The sequence below is a fragment of the Plecotus auritus genome (assembly GCF_963455305.1).
Source record: "Plecotus auritus genome assembly, chromosome: 7".
Lineage (NCBI taxonomy): Eukaryota > Metazoa > Chordata > Mammalia > Chiroptera > Vespertilionidae > Plecotus > Plecotus auritus.
Window position 1 is genome coordinate 35,941,403 of NC_137774.1, and position 19,588 is coordinate 35,960,990.

General features: G+C 48.0%; 3 protein-coding genes across 4 annotated transcripts; 1 reads left to right on the top strand and 2 right to left on the bottom strand.

Annotated features, from left to right (window-relative positions):
- Window positions 1–2,027: 2,027 nt before the first annotated feature.
- Window positions 2,028–2,911, bottom strand: LOC308254958 (diazepam-binding inhibitor-like 5; the record flags this gene model as incomplete). Its single annotated transcript, XM_080681610.1, has 2 exons — window positions 2,871–2,911; window positions 2,028–2,392 (listed from the first exon to the last, which is right to left on the bottom strand). The coding sequence occupies exon 2, from the start codon at window positions 2,289–2,291 to the stop codon at window positions 2,028–2,030; it is 264 nt and encodes an 87-aa protein (XP_080537736.1). The 5' UTR covers window positions 2,292–2,392; window positions 2,871–2,911.
- A 261-nt stretch (window positions 2,912–3,172) lies between these two features.
- GEMIN4 (gem nuclear organelle associated protein 4) lies at window positions 3,173–10,717 on the top strand. The gene is made up of 2 exons (XM_080681607.1): window positions 3,173–3,250; window positions 6,152–10,717. The coding sequence occupies exons 1-2, from the start codon at window positions 3,241–3,243 to the stop codon at window positions 9,313–9,315; spliced, it is 3,174 nt and encodes a 1,057-aa protein (XP_080537733.1). The 5' UTR covers window positions 3,173–3,240; the 3' UTR covers window positions 9,316–10,717.
- Window positions 10,596–18,967, bottom strand: TLCD3A (TLC domain containing 3A). Of its 2 annotated transcripts, XM_080681608.1 has the most exons (5): window positions 18,672–18,967; window positions 18,173–18,256; window positions 14,217–14,421; window positions 12,765–12,860; window positions 10,597–12,304 (listed from the first exon to the last, which is right to left on the bottom strand). In XM_080681608.1, the coding sequence occupies exons 1-5, from the start codon at window positions 18,791–18,793 to the stop codon at window positions 12,035–12,037; spliced, it is 777 nt and encodes a 258-aa protein (XP_080537734.1). In that variant the 5' UTR covers window positions 18,794–18,967; the 3' UTR covers window positions 10,597–12,034. The 2 variants fall into 2 exon arrangements, with proteins under 2 accessions (XP_080537735.1, XP_080537734.1); XM_080681609.1 differs by lacking the exon at window positions 18,173–18,256 and having other exon boundaries at window positions 10,596–12,304; window positions 18,672–18,951.
- Between the last annotated feature and the right edge of the window lie 621 nt (window positions 18,968–19,588).

Sequence of the window (19,588 nt, forward strand, 5' to 3'; positions counted from 1 at the left end):
TATATATATATATATATATATATATATATATATACACACATATATATATTATTGATTTCAGAGAGGAAGGGAGAAGAAGAGAGAGCTAGAAACATCAGTGATTAGAGAGAATCATCAATTGGCTGCCTCCTGCAGGCCCCACACGGGATAGAGCCCACAACCCGGGCATATGACCTGCCGGGAATTGAATTGTGACCTCCTGGTTCACAGGACAATGCTCAACCACTAAGCTACAATGGCTGGGCATGGGTTTACTTCATTCTTAAGTAATGTACTTAGTCTATAGCAACTTCCAGCAAATATGTGAACAGAAGATCTCAAAGATACCTGGTGAGGTTTGGTTTCCTCTCAGGTCTTTATGGTTGTTGCTTCGGTTGTTTAATAGCCCTTCATGACCTGCAGCTAACATAATGTCATGAAGTATGAAAATAGTGTGTGTGTTTTTCTTTATGACCCTAGTTTCTAAGAGCCAAACATAGCTCCAGAGGGCCGAGCCTCGCCCTTTAGCTAGTCCTAAAGGGATGACCCTAGTTCAGGGGTGGGCAAACTTTTTGACTCGAGGGCCACAATGGGTTCTTAAACTGGACCGGAGGGCCGGAACAAAAGCATGGATGGAGTGTTTGTGTGAACTAATATAAATTCAAAGTAAAGGAGCGGAGGGGAGAGCAAGAGAACCGGATAGAACAGCCGGATCCGGCCCGCGGGCCGTAGTTTGCTCACGGCTGCCCTAGTTCCTAAGAGCCAAGCCTGGCCCCAAATAGTCCAACCTAGGCTGGAAAAGTCAAGCCTAGCTCCAAAGAGCCCAGCCTAGTCCTGACGAGCTGAGTGTAGCCCCCAAAAGCTGAGCTAACCCCAAAGAGCCAAACAGCCTCAAAGGGCCAAGCCTAGCCAGAAGGAGCCCGACCTAGTTCCAGATGGCCTAGCCTAGTTCCAAAGGGTGGAGCCCAGTCCAGAAGGTCAGAGTCTAGCCCCTAAGAGCCTAGCTTAGCCCCAAGGAATGGAGCCGAGGCCTGACGAGCTAAAGCTAGTCCCCAATGGATAACCCTAGCCCCCCAAAACATTTTTTAATTAAGGAAAAACATTGGAAAATTCCATACCACAACAGACCTTTTGCTTCAAAATGTCTCTAATATCTTTAGCCTCCATATCCCAGTGCATTGCTGTACATTGATGCCGCCATGATATCAATACTAAGGAGTGGAAGCTGAGCTCAGGCACTCTGGCTCTTGCATGGGTCAGGGCATTTGTTTTGCTCCTAAAACAAATCCCATATACATACATGTACATATTGTCCCACAAACATCCCCAAGTAGAAACCAGGATTAGCTACACAGTAGTCCCAAGTAAATTTTGGTCACTAGGCGTTAGATGAGTGTTTCAGAGGTGGGATTTTGAAACCATCTGCTCCAGTGTTTCTCAACTGGTGTGTTGTGATGCAACAGTTACTTTCTAAAAGTCCGTCTTCCCTCAAAACATTAACTTCATCAGGCCTGTGTTCCAGGAGGGACATTTGGTTAGTAGGGCTTGACCAGCTTTTTGGAAAATACCACCTCCATAACGTTGTGTTAATAGTAAATGGACAGCCCCTGACAAGATAAGGAGCCTCGGCCTCCTCTCCTTCCCTCCTCCCCCAGAAGCAGAGCCTCTCTCACTGACTTCAAACCTTGGGCATTTTCATAGCCTGATTCTCTCCCACCCCTCTACTGCTGTCACATATCTACATATGATCTGAGCATAGGAAGGCTGGGAAAACTTAGAATCATACCCAAAGCCAGATTTGATGGAACTTTCTCTAGAGGAGAGATGCTCTTAATACATTTCGGTCAGCTCCCCAGTGCTCTCACAGTCACTTTGAGTTTATTGCTTTTCCAACAGCAGACATGCACTTTATGCAGTTTAAGAGATTTATTGATGTCTCAGCTACAGTAGCCACGGTTTCGGGACATTTCAGCCATCAAGGTCTTTTAAGAAGCCCCATTCCCTCCCAGAGGAGCCCTGCTACTTCAGTGTTTGACTCTTTGTCCTCCTTAACCATTTTCCTTTTTCTTCAGTTCTTCTACTTTAGTAACGTAGATCCTCATGGCGTCCATCTTGGACATCCCTTTTTTCTCATTCCACGCCTCCCACTTGGCCTTGGCTTTCACATCTGTGTCAGGCGGGGCAGGGATGTTGCAGTCGCCCTGGGTGGCCTGTTTGTAGAAGCTGTACACCAGCAGTTTCTCCTGCTCACTCACAGGTCCCTTCAACTGCTTCACAGCAGCGCAAGCCAGCTCAAATTCCACTTGGCACATTGCGGGAACTGAGGTTCGGCCCCTCTGGCTTTTTTAAGTGATACCTGGTCCTAGAAGCTGGAGGGTGAAGAACTAGAAACACTTGAGGCTGGTGATTAAGTCTGGGAAGAAGAGAAAGAGAGGAAAGAAGACAGGGTAATATATATGGGAAGAACACCGGATATTTGTGTGTTCTCAGTGAAAAACCAAATGGGCCCACTGGATTGGATCTCCCCTCACTCCCTCCCCCCGACCTCCACACACACACAGTTGTTCTGGTCCCGCACAGTTCATTTTCTGGGGAGAAGGACAACCATTCACATTTCAAAGGCGTCTATGATGCCAGAAAACTAAGGAGCTGCTGCTGTGTTCTGAAGGAGGAGCGCTGGGGACGATTGTGAGGCTGTGGCGCTAGGTGGACAGAGTGTGAGACAGGGAGATGTGCTGCGGGGGAAGAAGCCTGTCATTAGAGAGGGGTGCGTCTCTGCTGGTTAGTGGGCAGCCTGCCGAGGGACGGGACGTTCAATGTGTGTGAACTGTGCGGGGAATTCCAGGGGTGACTGGGTGGAGCCGAATGCGGAGCTAATGGGTAGGACTCACTGGGATCAGGAAGCAGGGCTGGGCAGTAGACTGGACTGGTGGGTGCCTGAAAGGAGAGGGGAAACGGGGGACCGGGCGGCCAGGGTGGGGACCCGTGGAGAGGAGGGGCGGGGCACGCAGCGGCCGGAGGGCGGGGCGGGTGCCAACCTGTTGGAGGGTCGACAGAGGGCGCTGTGCGTTTGGCGCCCGGACACCGCGGGCTTGTGGGTGAGGACCGCGCGTGCGCGCGGAGCGGAGGGAGCTGCCCGCGCGGAGCCGAAGCTGAGACTGTGGGCGGGGACTGAGGCGCGGCCCTTGGTCCCGCCCCCGGGCCGCCCATTGTGTCGTGGTGCCTGCGCAGTACTCGCCGCATTGCGCTCGCGACGCCGCCATGGACTTAGGTGGGTGTTCCGGCTCCCCTTCCCCGAACCCGTCTGGGGAGACCTGGGCGGTGCTGAGCGGCCCGGGCTGTGGGAGACCCCGGGTTGGGGTGGGGTGTGGAGAGCAAGTTTTCTTGGAGACCGGGGGTCGGGAGACCCGGCTCTAGTCCCGGCCGCGCCGCTTTTTGGCCCTTGGGCCCCTTTCCACGTGAAGCGCCAAACGGCTGTGAAGATTTCCTGAAAGTAAAGAGGGTTCGTGCAGGTGATTTGGAAAATGCCGGACTGGGAGGACACCCGGGGGAATCCCATCGGATGCCCGACGGTCTCATTAGTTGAATGTCTGATACTTACGCTCATGAGGTCCTCATAGATAAAACGGAGATGATAATGTATCCACTTCAGAGTTTTGGGGAGTTTTCATTGAGATCACATGTATACAATGCCGGGTACAGTGCCTTGCACGTAGCTAGCGTCCATCAGACTAGCAATTATGGGGAGGGTTGTGGCTGCAGAGTGGCACGTGCACCTTGATTCAGAATCCTGAGGCAAAGTTTGGAAGAAGGGAGGGGGGAGCTGGTATAAATCAGTGGCTGCTTGCCCAGCTTTTTACCCTTCTGGACATGCTCCTAAGGGGATAGGACTAGGAGATTGCTCTGGGAGAGCTGGGTGAGGCACCCCAAGGTGTGCCAGTAATACTAGGCTCGTGGAGAAAAGTTCTGGTCCTTGGCCTCAGCCAGTTCTTAAGTTTGTTTTAATAGCCATGTGCTCCAGAAAGCGCTCAGGAAGTGTCCGCAACTGTGTATCACCAGCAGGCATGGCAGATGGTGGTGGGGAGGCCTAGTATTACTGGCACCCCTTGGGCGCCTCACCCAGCTTTCCCAGAGCCTTACAGCTGTGGTGACTTCTGCCCAACAGCTTTGTAGTTGCAACATCCTGAACAAATTGCTTCTGAGTCTCAATGTTCCCATCTCTAAAATGAATAATATAGTCCTCAAAAGGTTGACATGAAGAGTTAAAGAGACCTTACATGAGTACCATCTGGCACAAGTAGCACTCAATAAATACAAAGGAGTGGGCCCTCAGAAGCACTGTTAACCAGTAGTGATAAAACACTGGGGAATTACCCAGCTTTTAACTGCTCCTGAGACTTACACTAGAGTCTCTGGAAAATAGCTGTTAGAGGCCAGACATAACTGAACTGATAGCGCAATAAAATTCATTTTACAGAATCACAGGGAACATATTTTGGTGCCTTGGATAGTAGCCTGAGCTAGAAAGAAGGTCCAGAACCCCCTCAGCAACCTAACCCTCCGTGGGAGTCAGCCTCGGCCACTGGAGCCAAGGTGGATTGCCTTCACCAGTGGTCTGCATAGGAGTGCTGATTGATCTCTTGGCCTTTTTGCTGCTCCCATACATGGTCCAGGGAGCAGGATACTCTTTAATCTGCTGGAATCAGGAGTCTGGGAAGATGGGTTCTTGGGGAGATGAAGGACTGAGAAAGGGGTGGTATCTCTGGGTCCTGGGAAAGGGGAGAGTCAGGAATATTGATTAGTGAGCAGTATTTGGAATCCTAGTTTCTGGACCAAAGGAGACACCCGAGAAAGATCTGTCTTTTCATGTTTCTGAGTTCAGGGAGGCCAAGAGTAGTGACAAGATTCTGTTCTTGTCAACAGTAGAAAGGTTTGGGGAAAAACCACATTTATTGAGCACTTCCTGGGCCATGCGCCTTTTACTCTGCATCATAAGTTACTATTTGAATCCTGACTCTTATTGTAGCTGTATCTTGTTTAACTCTCCCTATCTCTGGGAGGTGGGATCAGGAGCTAACAGTAAGCACCAACCCAGTGCCAAGAGCTTGATTAGTATGTATCATTGGATCTTCATGGTCATTATATGAAGTTTTTATTATCCCCACATATACAGAAGGGAGGCTCAGAGAAGTCATCTGTCCAAGATGACTGCTTTTAAATGGCTGAGCTAAACTCATGTCTGATTAAACAGACCAAGATGCCTTCCTTGATAAATCTGTGTCAGTTCACTGATAAGTCTATGGGTCACCGAAGGAAGAACTTAATTTAGTGCATTGTTTTTTCTATCTACCCCTTGGTTTCTACCAGAGAACCAGGGCCATGAGTAGCTGTTCTTGTTGGAAGAAGCCATGGGATGAATTGTTTCCCTGAAAGGCAGAACAGTTGAAATCTGTTTGCAGGACAAGGCTATGAGAGAAAAGGGGGAAGGTAGGGTTTGTCTGATTGCTTCTGTGCCCACAGCCCTGGGCCATGCGCCTTTTACTCTGTATCATAATTTATAAGCTCAGTTTCATGTCCTGCAATATATATTTAGTGGTCCCTGTAGTTTGATACTGTCCTTGTGCTTTCTCTCTAAACCCATCTTCCCCAATCCTCTGCTGGCCCATCTTTTGCTGGAGGGTCTAGCGGCCTCTGTAGCCCATCTTTTCTTTTTCAAATGCTTTTCCTGCGAGATCTCACTTCATTGGTTCCATTGGTCCCCTCTGACTTTGCTCCTGAGCTTCAACCTTGCATTTCCATTGCTGGAGAGCATTTCTATCTTAATGTTATACCTCAAACTCCAAATAACCAAAACTTAACAGTGTTCCCTCCAAACCTGTTCTGAGTCTTCTCTGTTCCCTATCTCCAATGGTGCCTGTTGTCTTCCCAGTTCCAAGGTAGAGTTTGGGAGTAATTTTCTATTCCTCACGTAAGTCTTTTTTACTCCAGCTCTGCAGTGGCTCCTAGAATCACTGCTTTCTTCCCCCTCTCCCACTGATCCTATTTAGAACTTTTATCTCTAACCCTGATCCCAACAGCCAGCCTACCAACTGCTATCTTTCCTTCTAACCTCTGCTTACTATTTTGAAAGTTTTTCACCACACTCTATCTTATTCGGCTTCTCTCCGTGCAGGACCCTTGAATATCTGTGAAGAAATGACTATTTTGCATGGGGGCTTTTTGCTGGCCGAGCAGCTGTTCCACCCCAAAGCACTGGCAGAATTGACAAAGTCTGACTGGGAGCATGTTGGGCGGCCCATTGTGGAGGCCTTGAGGGAAATCTCCGCCACTGCATGCTCCCAGTCCTTTGCCTGGAAGAGGAAAGCTCTGGTCATCATCTGGGCCAAGGTTCTTCAGCCCTACCCCGTCACCCCTTCTGACACTGAAACTCGGTGGCAGGAAGATGTGTTCTTCTCAGTAGGCAACATGATCCCTACCATCAATCACACGGTCCTTTTTGAGCTGCTCAAGTCCCTGGAAGCTTCTGGACTCTTTATCCAGCTCCTGATGGCCCTCCCTACCACCATCTGCCGTGCAGAATTGGAACGCTTTTTGGAGCACATGGCTATTGATACTTCTTCCAAGGATGTGGCCTTCTTCCTCGATGTCTGGTGGGAAATGATGAAGCACAAGGGCGATCAGCAGGACCCCCTGCTCTCTCAGTTTAGGACAATGGCTAATAAGTACTTATCCTCTTCAGATGAGTTCTCCCATCCTCCAAAGAGGTTTAAGTCAGATCCTGATGTGTGTCCTACCATGCCTTTGTTGGCCATGCTGCTCACTGGGCTGAAACAAATCCAAAATAGAATCTTGGGCCCTGGGATGAAGTGCTGTGCATTAGCCAATTTGGCTGACATGCTGACCGTGTTTGCACTGATGGAGGATGACCCTCAGGAAGTGTCCGCAACTGTGTATCTAGACAAACTGGCCACGGTGATCTCCGTGTGGAATTCGGACACCCAGAACCCATATCACCAGCAGGCACTGGCAGAGAAGGTAAAGGAGGCAGAACGGGATGTCAACCTGAGCTCGCTGGCTAGACTCCCGAATGAAACGATTTTTGCCGGGTTTGAGTTCATGCGTAGTCTTCTGCGGGAGTGGGGGGAGGAGCTGCAGGCCATGCTCAACAGCACCCAAGGGACAAATTATGACAGTTACCGGCTGTGTGACAGTCTGACTTCTTTCAGCCAGAACTTGAAACTTTACCTGGGTACCACCAGCTTATCCAAGGAGGAGAGGCAGGTGGTTTCTGAACTGGCAGAGTGTGTTGGGGATTTCCTGAGAAAAACGAACAAGGTACTAAACAAGGGCTTGGAGAAAGACATTACTGCCTCGATTGCCATGGCCATTATTGAGCAGAAGATGGATCGGCATATGGAAATGTGCTACATTTTTGCTTCTGAGAAGAAGTGGGCCTTCTCAGATGAGTGGCTAGCCTGCCTGGTTAATAACCAGTCTCTCTTCCGAGAGCCAGATTTGGTATTGAAGCTACTGGAAACTGTGGTGGAAGTCAGCACGACAGACAGAGCCATCCCTGAATCTCAGATCAAACAAGTGATTGACTTGGTCCTGGAATGTTATGCAGGCCTCTCATTGCCAGATAAAAATAAAGTCCTCTCAGGTGTCCTGGTTTCCTGGGGGCGAAAGGGCCTCTCTGAGAAGTTGTTGGCTTACTTGGAGGGGTTTCAGGAAGACCTCAACACGACTTTTAACCAGCTTGCACAGAGTGCTTCCGAACAAGGCTTGGCTAAGGCTGTAGCTTCTGTGGCCCGCCTGGTGATACTGCACCCAGAGATCACAGTGAAGAAAATGTGCAGCATGGCTGTGGTCAGTCTCGGTACCCACAAGTTCCTGGCTCAGATTCTCACCGCCTTCCCCGCCCTCAGGTTCACGGAAGAGCAGGGTCCGAATCCATCCACCACTTTCGTCGTGTCGTGCCTCAGAGAAACTGTCTGGACAAAGTTCTCTACACCCAAGGAAGAAAAGCAGTTTTTGGAGCTCTTGAGATGCCTGATGAGTCCTGCAAAGCTCCAAGGGATTCCAGTTGCGGCCCTTCTTGAGCCAGATGAGGTTCTCAGGGAATTCGTCCTGCCTTTCTTGATGCTAGATGTTGAAGAGGTGGACCTCAGTCTAAAGATCTTTATCCAGACCCTCGAAGTAAATGCCTGCTTAGAGGAATACTGGCTCCAAACCTGCTCTCCGTTTCCCCTCATCTTCAGCTTGTGCCAGCTCCTGGACTGCTTCAGTAAATACTGGCAGCTCCCCAAGGAGAAGCGCTGCCTCTCTCTGGATGGGAAGGATATGGTGGTCCATATCCTGGAGCTCCTCTGTGAGATTGTATTAGCTAATGCCGAGACCTTCTCCCCAGACACCTGGATCAAGTCCCTGTCCTGGCTCCACCGGAAGTTGGAGCAGCTAGACTGGACTGTGAGCCTGAGACTAAAGAACTTCTTTGAGGGCCACTTCAAGTGTGAGGTGCCAGCCACACTTTTTGAGATCTGTAAGCTTTCTGAGGATGAGTGGACCTCCCAGGCCCACCCTGGGTATGGGCCCGGCACAGGTCTCCTTGCCTGGATGGAGTGCTGCTGCCTCTCCAGCAGCATCTCTGAGCGGATGCTCTCCCTCTTAGTCGTGGGTGTGGACAACCCTGAGGAGGTCAGATTGTTCAGCAAGGGCTTTCTGGTAGCCCTAGTGCAAGTCATGCCTTGGTGCAGTACCCAGGAGTGGCAGTACCTTTTCCAGTTGACCAGGAGACTGTTGGAGAAACAACTCCTACATGTCCCTTATAGCCTGGAATATATTCAGTTTGTTCCTCTGCTCAACCTGAAGCCCTTGGCCCAGGAGCTCCAACTCTCTGTTCTCCTCCTGAGAGCTTTCCAGTTTCTCTGCAGCCAGAGTTGTCGCAACTGGCTTCCTATGGAAGGCTGGAACCATGTGGTCAAACTCCTCTGTAGCAGTCTGACCAGCCTCCTGGACTCAGTTAGGCTGATACGGTCAGTTGGCCCTTGGGCCCAAGGAGAAGAACAGGACCTGACCCAGGAAGCCCTATTTTTTTATACTCAGGTATTCTGTCATGTGTTGCACATCATGGCCATGCTCCACCAAGAGGTGTGTGAACCACTCTACGTTTTGGCCTTGGAAATCCTCACCTGCTATGAAACCCTGAGCAAGACCAGCCCTTCTATTAGCGCCTTACTGCAGAAGGTAAATGAGCAGCACTTCTTAAAGTCCATTGCCAAGAACATTAGCCCCGAGGAGCGGCGCCAAACCCTGCTGCAGAAGATCAGCAACTTCTGACCTTTGTGGATCAGAAAACAGCTGACGAGGGTGGGGTGTATAGGAGCTAGAGCCGAGAAACAAAAACTCTTCAGTTATGTGAAGTTGTACACAAGCTAAAAAGTATATGGCAATAACAATGTAAAGAAAATAGTTTCTTGGGTATTTGTAACACACATTATAATCTCATTTTGAGGTTTGTCTTGTCTCTTTTGAGTCTGTCTCATCAATAGGCTTAGATACGGGTTCAGCTAGAGTCTTAAAGATCAAATCAGGCTGGGAGGAAAGTTCATAATTGGACTTCTCCACCCTAAAATTTGGTAAGTCCAAAAATGAAATACCCAAGAGGGAAAATTTTAAGGTGTGTGTGTTTTGCATTGAAACCCTCTTCAAGTCATTTTGTGGTCTCTTGGAAAGGGTAGCAATTGAGAAAATAACTCTATTCTTCTACCAGTTGGCCATGTGATTTATGTGCCCAAAAGGCCTGCACCACTGTAAAAGGAGAAGGTTGGACCAAGAAAATTTAGTGCTGGGTGTAGATTAAGGACCCCAAGAAAATGGATGGCTTCTGAGTTGAGGACTTCTGCCATACAGCCTTAACCATCCATTCAGTGTATCCAGAAGGGCTGTGCTAAAACTAGGTCTGGTAAACAGCAGCGAAGTGTTTAAAGGACAAGTGTAATTACCTTCTGTCTGGAGTATATTGTCATGGTTTTAAAAAATGAGGGGGAACAGAGAATGGTGTCTACAGAAGCATAAAAATACAAATTTAAGGTGTGCAGGGCATTTTACAGAACTATGAGCGCTGGTTGCTGAGATATTTAATTTGGGAGGCAAGAAAGGGAAAAGGAGATATCCCAATACCTCCTTCGTGCCCAGACCCTCATTCAAAGTGGAGCATTATTCAGGTTCCCTCCTTCCCTCACTTGAAGTGGGCTAGCTCTGTGGCCTACAGTTGGGTTTTTACTCTCCCCATCTCCTAATTGAAGTTCACCTAGATAGAGAAAAAAGGGCCTAAAGCTACATGACCAATGGGCTTGAACTCTGTACAGCAAGCATGTCAAACTCAAAGGCTAACACAGGCCAAATAAACGAGGCATATGGCCCAAGGGCCGAGAGTTTGACATGCTTGGTGAATAGGAACCATGAATCACAGAAACAACGTTAGAGTAAGGTTTGAGGTAGGCCCTCCTGGAGGCTCAAAGCACTAACACATTCCCCTCCCCTCAACACCCCAGCTTTGCGAATTACATGGATATGAACACAGACCAGAAACAATACCACACACCAGCCAGCCAAGTCAGATCATGGGATGGGTCTTCCAGGAAGTTGGTATTGATGTATTTCACAAATGAGAGTAAGTTGGGAAATATTAGTGCAATTTAATCACCACAGGGGTGATTTATACAAGATATACTGACTGAACAAAACTAATAAAAAAAAATATCATTTTGCATTTTTAAAATGGCACCCATTAAAGACTGAAATAGTCAACATTTGAGTCACTGTTACATATTCAGTACTTTAAAAGTTAATGGACAACAATGAATCAAAAGGCACTTTTAAAAACCTAGCTTCTCACTACCACCTGAAAAAAAGAAATTCATGGTAGCAGTTTCTAAAACCCATCCTAATTGATAAGGAATGATTAGTGTTGGCACCAGAGAATCCCATTTGCAAATGGTGGTGAAGGAGTCAGTTCACAGGACATATTTTGGCCAGGGCTGTCTTCCACTCTTGCTCTCCAGCCTTCTGTGGCCAAATGGTGGTGCACTCAATGGGAACAGGCTTTGGGCCACAAGCTCTGTTAGGAGGCAGTCTAGATGCAACTTCTCGTGGTTTGGAATACAGAACTCAATTTCCACTTCATGTGAAAAAAGACGGTGTCAAAGAGTGGGGTTACTCATAAGTAGCTTGGTAGCCATCTTTTCACTATCACTATAGTTTTTAACAAGAGCATCCTGTGTGTGTGTGGATATGGAGAAAGCTGGGCTTGGAAGGACATGCTAAAAAGGGAATAGTATTTGTGACTGTTTACAACAAACAACTTTGACACTGGTCTTACAGTCAGCCTGCAAAGATGCTGACCTATTAGTCTCTTTACCTCCTCAAGTGCTTCAGGTTCCCATCCCTGCCTCCTGCCACCCCGACCCTCACTAATGAGACTTCTGATTAGAAGTCAGTAGATAAGAATTCAATGTTGGCACATGGATGAAAGGATGAGGCAATGGATTATCTAGTAAACAATAAAAAGCTACCTACCCACAATAATTTTCCCAGGCCAACATAAGAAATTATTTCAAGAACCAAGTCATCACTGTTTCTGCTGGCCCAGTATATGTGGATATTGCCCTGAGTGTTTGGAAAGGTGGGTAGCCACCAATATTAGGGCCAGTTAGGTGTCCAGGGACTTACCCTGGTCCACCTGTCTCCACACCCCATGCTTCTACCTCCCAGAGCCCTTGAGATGAGACCCAAGGAAGGATCACTGGGCAAAACCACCTTGCTGCCAATGGAGGTCTGACAGGATCCAATAGTTGTTACTACAAAAAGTGCTTTTGCAAAAGGCAGGTTCGAAGAGGGAGGTAATATGAATATTCTTTAGGAAAACTCATACCCATCTACTTATCAATACCCAAAAGGCTGAGGCCATCCAGGGCACAGTTTGGTCCGTGGAATACTGAGTGGAAGAGGCAGCTAGTATGAAGAGGCACCCTCACTGCCTGACTCCTGGGAGCACTTATCCATCCTTTTCGGCTGGGGGAGTGTCAAAGAGCCCGGCTGCCTTCTTGCACAGCAGAGAGAACCAGTAGAGCTGGGGAGCGATGAGGAAGGCATTGGCCACATTGCAGAAGACAGGGATCCTGAATGGCACTTGGAACAGGCTTATTTCCTTCTGTTGGGCATAGGACCAATACATGAAGAGGAAAAGAAGGATCCGACAGGAAAAGAAGGTGCTCAGCGTGAGGATTCCGTTCACCTTGTACAGAAGGGTGTGCTGCTGCTTTAGCTGCAAAGAGGGAAGGAGAATGCAGAGTCACCAAGAGGTTGGGCCTTCAGGAAATGACTAGCTCAAGTCCCACAGCAGTGAAGTCCAAGCATCTAGCTTTCTAACACTTGGAAAAGTTGATTGAGCATGGCCGTATTTATATGTGCATATAGCCTTGTAGGTTTTTCAGCAGTGATGCTGAATTTGACCTAAGCCACCCCAGCTGATAGGAACACAGGATAAGAGACAATCTATGGCCTGGGAAAAAATACATGAAGGACTATCAAATTTGAATCAAACTTACAATTTTGTCCCCTCTGGCTTGGAAGACAAATTGACCTTTAAGTCTGTTCAAGGGTCTCATATTCCACTATTCCTAGCATTAAGGGATTTCTCTAAACCCCACAATCTACCAAGGAAAAACAGAGTCTGTGCCCCCATCTCCCCCAGGCACTGTTTCTGCCATTTCATTCATACGTGCCTGAATCAGAATTTTGCCCAGCGACACAAATGGAGTGCTTAGTTCTGCCGTGAAGATGCAGCCAACGAAGAAGTCCCCCAGCTCTCCCCTAAACCTCTGCAGGTGACAAGAAGAAACAGAGAAATATGACATGGAGGTTAAGGAACCACTGGAAGGAAATTCTGCTGAAAGGATCACCATGGAAGACCACGAAGGGAAAGGGAAATGCTACATGGACAAGTGCAGACCCATTTAATACTCTGCTGCTTCCATAATGGAACTTTGATGGTTGAATTGCTAGGATCCAGGGGCAACTTCTGATAGCTGACTGTGTCACACACCAAGCCTTCTCAGAATTTCCGTGTCAGCCGGAAGGAACTCTGCAGCCTACTTTTGGGTTTCTAACTTAGTCATGCCAAGGGCACTTAGCCAAGTCAGTTCAACAAAATACGTGTCAGACCCTGTGCTAGATGTTGGGGAGACTTCTCAAAGAATGTAGTACACAGGACCTGTCTATCTTTTCAAGAAAATAGTGTAGCCCTGACCGGTTTGGCTCAGTGGATAGAGCGTCGGCCTGCGGACTGAAGGGTCCCGGGTTCGATTCCGGTCAAGGGCATGTACCTTGGTTGCGGGCACATCCCCAGTGGGAGGTGTGCAGGAGGCAGCTGATGGATGTTTCTCTCTCATTGATGTTTCTAACTCTCTATCCCTCTCCCTTCCTCTCTGTAAAAAATCAATAAAATATATTTAAAAAAAAAAAAAAGAAAGTAGTGTAGCATAGAATAGCAGCTCAAGTAGTACTAGAGTGAGCTACGTCAACGCTTAGAGCCTCAATTCAAGCATGTCAAACTCATGGCTGGCAGGCCGCATACACAGTATAGGGCTAACAATTTATAATGTTATTTCTAATTATTCCTGATAATTTCTAATTATTAGCAGAAAGCTATGAGCTTTTAAATGAAGTGCCTATCACTTGGCAGGCACTCAAAAATTACTAATTTCCTCTCTGCTTTCCCATTTCTTCCTTGTTGGGTGAAGTTTTGATGGGAAAAACGGATCTAGGGAGAAATTATGTGGCTATTTGCTTTCAGAGCCTGCTTTTGTAACATAAATAATAATAATGCACACAGTACTCTCTGGTACTGTTACAGCAAATAACCAGTTGACTGAGCAAATAACTGGTCTCATTTTAAAAAATTCTTATGTTGTATTTTATATTGTCTTTATATTGTATAAACTAAAGACAGAACCTTTGGCCAAGGCTAAGGAATCACAAAGGGCTTGGGGATAGCTGGCAAGGAGGATCACATACATCTCTGCATGATTTATCTGGGGATTTAACTGCAGAAGCAGCTGGCATACAAGAACGGGTGACGTAGGAAAGCGAAGGTAAAGATGAGCAATCCTGACTCCTAAGTATTGGTCATGATACCCAGATCAACAGGAGAAATGAGTGACCAAGGCAGCTGATACCTGTGCAATGGGCACAAGGACCAACAGAATGGCCACATGGTGCGTGATCATGAGGCGGTTTTTACTTAGGAAGTTTCGAAAAATGGTGAGGGAGTGTCTGCGGTTCTGTTCTTTGGTTCGGTACCAGTCACAAAGGTACATGGCGTAGATGTCGTAGACCATATATGGAATCAAAAACCAGACATATTCTTGGGCAAGCCAGTACCTGAAAGAAAGCATATGAGTGGTCCATGAAATAATTATGAATATCAATTATGAAGGCAGGCTTAAAGCCAACTGCTTCTCAAACACATTTCCTTTGATGTCTTTACTCCAAATACTTTATAATGAATACGAGAGGGTCCCTAGGCCTGGCCGACAATCAGGGCTGATCTGTACGGTGACAGGCGGGGCCCCCGCTGGCACCCGCCTTGGCTGGCCTGGGGCCTGCGGGCTGGGGGCAGCTCCTGCATTGAGCGTCTGCCCCCTGGTGGTCAGTGTGCATCATAGTGACCAGTTGTTCTGCTGGTTGTTCCATCGTTTGGTTGATTTGCATATTAGGCTTTTATTATATAGGATAGGATAATGAAGTTGATAGGATGAACAACTTTTTCTAAATTACAGAGAAAATTTGTGTCAAAAGCAGAAAGCACCATGTGTTTAAGTGACTAGCTGTCACTATTTGCCTGGTTTAGCTACTCATTTGTAATGGATTTTTCTGGCATTTTGTGATATAAGCTGACTTTGATATAGATATCTCTACCAATGATTCAACAGCCCCACCAAGAAACTGGTTTGGAAGGTGTCCCGAATCCCAATCCAATATTTCCAGTTTAACTCCACTCGTTGCTCAACACTTGGGAGTTTCCGCTTGCATCTGCTTGTAACCTCACTCTAGGGAGTTGCTGGCAAGCAACCCTGGCCATATTCTTTATAATTCTAGGGCCAATCCCAATTCCACTCATTAAGAAAAATATGTCTGGTTATGAGCCCGGAGCTCAAGGACTACCTTACAGCAGTCAGATACCCAAAGAGAAACTGAGACAAAAGACACTTCCCATTTACTTCCCCAAAGGGGTTGAATCAATATTTGCTGTGTCAAAATGATAGTTTATCACTGTCCTAGAGAAAATTAGAAGGAAAGTCCATAATTTCTATAGTTTTGTTCCCAAATGATGTCATAATTCTACAGAAAATTGATGTGGATAAAAACATGTAAATTGAAATTATGTCCTATGCTGGGAAGGATTAGATTCACTAAATACCAAGAAGAGACAATTTAGTTTTATGGTTTTCAAACTACCTGAACATCAGAATCACCTGCAATGCTTGTTAAGGCCCCACCCCAAAGACTCTTAATGGTATATGTACAGCCCTCAAATCTGTATTTGTAACTTTGTCTCAGGGATTTCCTAAGGAGCCAGCCCACAAAATGCAACATTAGAAATATACCCTATAGAGGGGCCATTCAAGATTCTGTTCCTGAATGATTCCACACTTACCACAGCATAACTCAATAATGAATAAACAATGAAACAGGCAAACAAGGATAGAAAATATACTATACATGCAGGTGAATGAATTAGCCGAATTCCATTTAGGCAAAAAGATGCAATATTTATTTATTCTGCTGCCCGTCTATGGTCTCCATTGCATTCTTAAAGCAATTCTAAGTTAACTATGAAGAGCTATTGAAAGCTGATGTGAAATATAACTGGCCTCTCCCCATGAATGGACCTAGGGTTTTAATATTTTACACACAGTACCAATTCAATAAGATCTGAAATTGTGGCTGCTTGGTAGAATTTTCTCAAGACTTATTTGTAAGAGATCTAGATTGTAATAATAATGACCTCTAGCCTGAGACTTAGCTTTCTTTATAAAAATGACAACAATCCTTATCCTACTTCCCTGACAAAGTTACTGTAAAAATTTTAAAAAACTAAAAATTTGAAAGTCCTTTTAAATGTAAAAAATACTATCCTATATATCCTATCTAATAAAAGCCTAATATGCAAATAGACCAAATGGCAGAACAACCGGTGGCTATGACATGCACTGACCACCAAGGTAGGTGCCAGCGGGGGCCCCGCCGGTCGCCCCACAGATTGGCCCTGATTGCCAGCTAGGCCTAGGGAACCTACTAGTGCACGAATTTTGTGCACCGGGCCTCTACTACAAATATAGATGCTTAAATTGAGAAAACTGCCTAGAGCTGTGACTCTTAGCCCTTTTAGCAATGTAGACCTCTTTAAAAATGATGAAATACTTGGCCCCGTACCACATTCTGCATATAAATTGGGGAGATTTATAGACACTCCCTTATTTATAGACAGTCTACATCAAGGCATAAAATGAAAAGGTGTGTAATAAACAATATTTGGGTATATAGGATATGAGCCCCAAAAGGCCTTTTTTTTTTAGGTGCAGTTAGAGCATCCATGTGAAAATAAAGGGCACAGAAATGTATCTGTCTCCATTTTAGGAGCAGAGAATCTAAGGTAGGGGTGGGGAACCTTTTTTCTGTCACGGGCCATTGGATATTTATAACATCATTCACAGGCCATACAAAATGATCAACTTAAAAATTAGCCTGCTATATTTGGTCAAACATTTAATTAACTCACCCCTAATGCCTTGGTAGGAGCACCCAAATTATTTCACAGGCCTTAAGCTGGACATTCCTCACCCCTGGGGCATAAAGATACATAAAAGGAGGGACCTGAAAACCAAACTCAGGCTTCTTACCATGTCCAAGCCACTAAAAACACACCGTTTCTAAGGGGGAAACACAGCAGTGGTGCTACAGAACTGAAAGTTAAGTAGGTGCAAATATCTCTTTCTAAATGTGTATTGGTTGCCTGCTGCTTGCCCTCATGTCAGCTCAAGATAATGCTGAGCCACATTTGTCTTAATCTTTGCAAAAGAGGCTGGTTTCAAGTTTGAGCTGACAAACTGGGTGGGGGCAGTGAGGGAGCCTGCCACGTAATCATAGAATGCTCGATTAAAATAAAAATCGAACCCGGCCAAGCAAATGCTGTCGGCCCTTTGCACACGCAATCAAAGTCACCTGACCTGTTTTCTCTCAGCATCTACAATTCATCACCAAGAAAGGCACGAAAATCATGATGGCAGCATTAATCCCAAGTAAGATCCAGGCACTACATTTGCAGGCCAGTGAGACAGATACCCTACTCAGGCTCTCCTCTGACTGCAGTCTCAACAGGTGAAAAGGGAACACTTGGCTGAGTCAGGGTCAGATTTTCCCTGTACATTGACTGTAGCTCTTCAACTTAACTGGGAGAAAGCAAGAGTGGTTCTAGGAAGACAGGTGAAAAAAAAAAAGCTTCAAAAACAAAACACCACCATTGCCCAGGTCTACATACTAGACAAAGTAGACCACCCTAGTCTTTATCATTCATTCCACTAGATGCACATTTCCTGACTGCCTCTGGTCTGAGCTCCAACACATACAAGTCAGTTTTCTGAAAGCACCTGAAACCTCACCACCTTGAGCAAATCCACAGGAAAGACAAGAAAGAGCAGCATTTCTGAGGCTCTGGTAACCATAATGCACATATCTTGGCCAATGAATGCTTCAGAACAGGACCCCAGTGGGGTGACTTAAAAGAACTAAAAGCCACACTCTCACTTCTTGAATCATTTCCAAAGGTATCTATCTCATAAATAACTTGGATCAATGGACCACACCGTCTTCTTACTTGTTACCTTAAATCAGGCTTAGACTGTCATTCTCTAGCATTTCTTCAGTTTACTTTCTCCTAAGGTGGCCTGCAGAAAGAGGTAAGGAGAGGAGGTGGAAACTAATTATGGTACCCAAGTTTTCCCATTAATCGGCTATCCAGCAGCATGTGCCGGTAAGGAAATAGTGTCTGTGTGCCACTAAAACGTGCAAACTTGGAAAAAGTTCGGCGCGGACATCTGTACTTCTTTCACCTGGCGTTGGATGTTGTTACCTGTCGGAGACCACGTTCTTACAGGAGCGGATGATGGCGATCCCTGACGCGGTGGCCAACACTGCCTGCGCCGAAGAAACCACCCTAAGATGCAGCAGAAAAGAAAAAAAAAAAAAAAAAGCGGGCGGGAGCGCTCCTAATCCAGCACAAAGCAAAACTCCTCAACCTGACTTTCCCCTAGGTTGCCAGCGCCGGGAGGAAAATGGTAGGGCCGCCACCGCGCTCCCGGGCCCCAGGGCAGCTGGCAGATATGTAGCAGGCTTCCCTCCCCATCCTGACCAGCGCGGGCAGCCCTCCGCCCTGCTCCCCTCTCCCTCCAGGAGAGGGTCTTCCAGAGCCCCGGCCAGGGCCGCAGAAAGGGACAAGGAATAGGGAGGCAGCCCCCTCGCTTCCTGTAGCCCCCCCTTTCCCCCTCGCTGGGCGCAGGGCCGGGCGCAGGCGGGGCCGGGCAGACCGCGCGCGGCCGGGTGGGGCGGGCGTCGCCAGCCCCGCCGAGTACCTGGTGCTGATCATCACGCAGTCGTAATCGGTCCATTCGGGCCGCGCGCGGCGCAGCCCCCAGGTACAGAGCGCGAAGAGCCCGGGGAAGAAGAGGGAGCCCCAGGCCAGCGTCAGCAGCATGGGTGCTCCGGGCTCGGCGCTTGCTCGGCGCCCTCGGCGTGGCTCAGTCAACTCCGCTGGTCTCCGAGACTGCCGCGGCCCTCCCGCCCCTATTTCTACCCTCCACCCTCCACCCCGCCCCGGCCCGCGCGACTCCGGCAGCCGCGGGGCGCTGGCCCGGAGCCCGCACCGCCACGCTCCGCGTGACCAGACCGGCGGCCGCGATAGGCGCGGGCCGCGGGCCGGGGCGGGGTCTCGTCGCCACCGCCCCTGGGCCCAGAGGCTTTCCCAGATTCCCGGGCCGGCCACGAGAGGGGCGCGGGGGCGAGCTGCTGCCTGGGCCGGGGGGTTCGCGGCGCGCGGCCTGGTGGGCTCCGAGCGCGCTGATGCTGTGCCCGGACCAGCCGCGCGCCGGTGGCCGCCGCTGCTTGGCGGCCCAGGCAGTGATGGCAAGGGCAGAGGCTCTCGGGGCTGCAGTTCAGTCACCGCGGAAGCTTTCCTCCTCCCTTCGAGACCAGTCTGACAGACGGAGTGCCCGCACCTGCCACAGCCCTCCTCTCCTCCCCAGCTTCAGGCCAAGGGGGCGGGATGCAAGTGGGGGGCCGAGAAAGCCAGGTAGGAGAATGTACTCCGTGGAGATCTCCTACCATCAGGTGGGATGAGCCCTCCAGGCAGGAGCAATGCCCCGTTCGAGCAGAGCGGTGGGCGTCCCTCTTTGGGGAAAGGAAGGAAAGGGTGGGTGAGCTTGTGGCTATATGCTTATCTGTGGCCTGGCTTATCAACTTCGGTGCATCTTGTTCCAAACAGAAGTCTGAA

Coding starts and splice junctions, on each gene's coding strand:
- TLCD3A (XM_080681608.1), bottom strand. CDS start 18,793: ATGCTGCTGACGCTGGCCTGGGGCTCCCTCTTCTTCCCCGGGCTCTTC. Junction 14,422..18,172: donor AAGAACGTGGTCTCCGACAG/GTAACAACATCC, acceptor GCTTTCTTTCAG/GTACTGGCTTGCCCAAGAAT. Junction 12,305..12,764: donor TGGGCAAAATTCTGATTCAG/GCACGTATGAAT, acceptor CCCTCTTTGCAG/CTAAAGCAGCAGCACACCCT.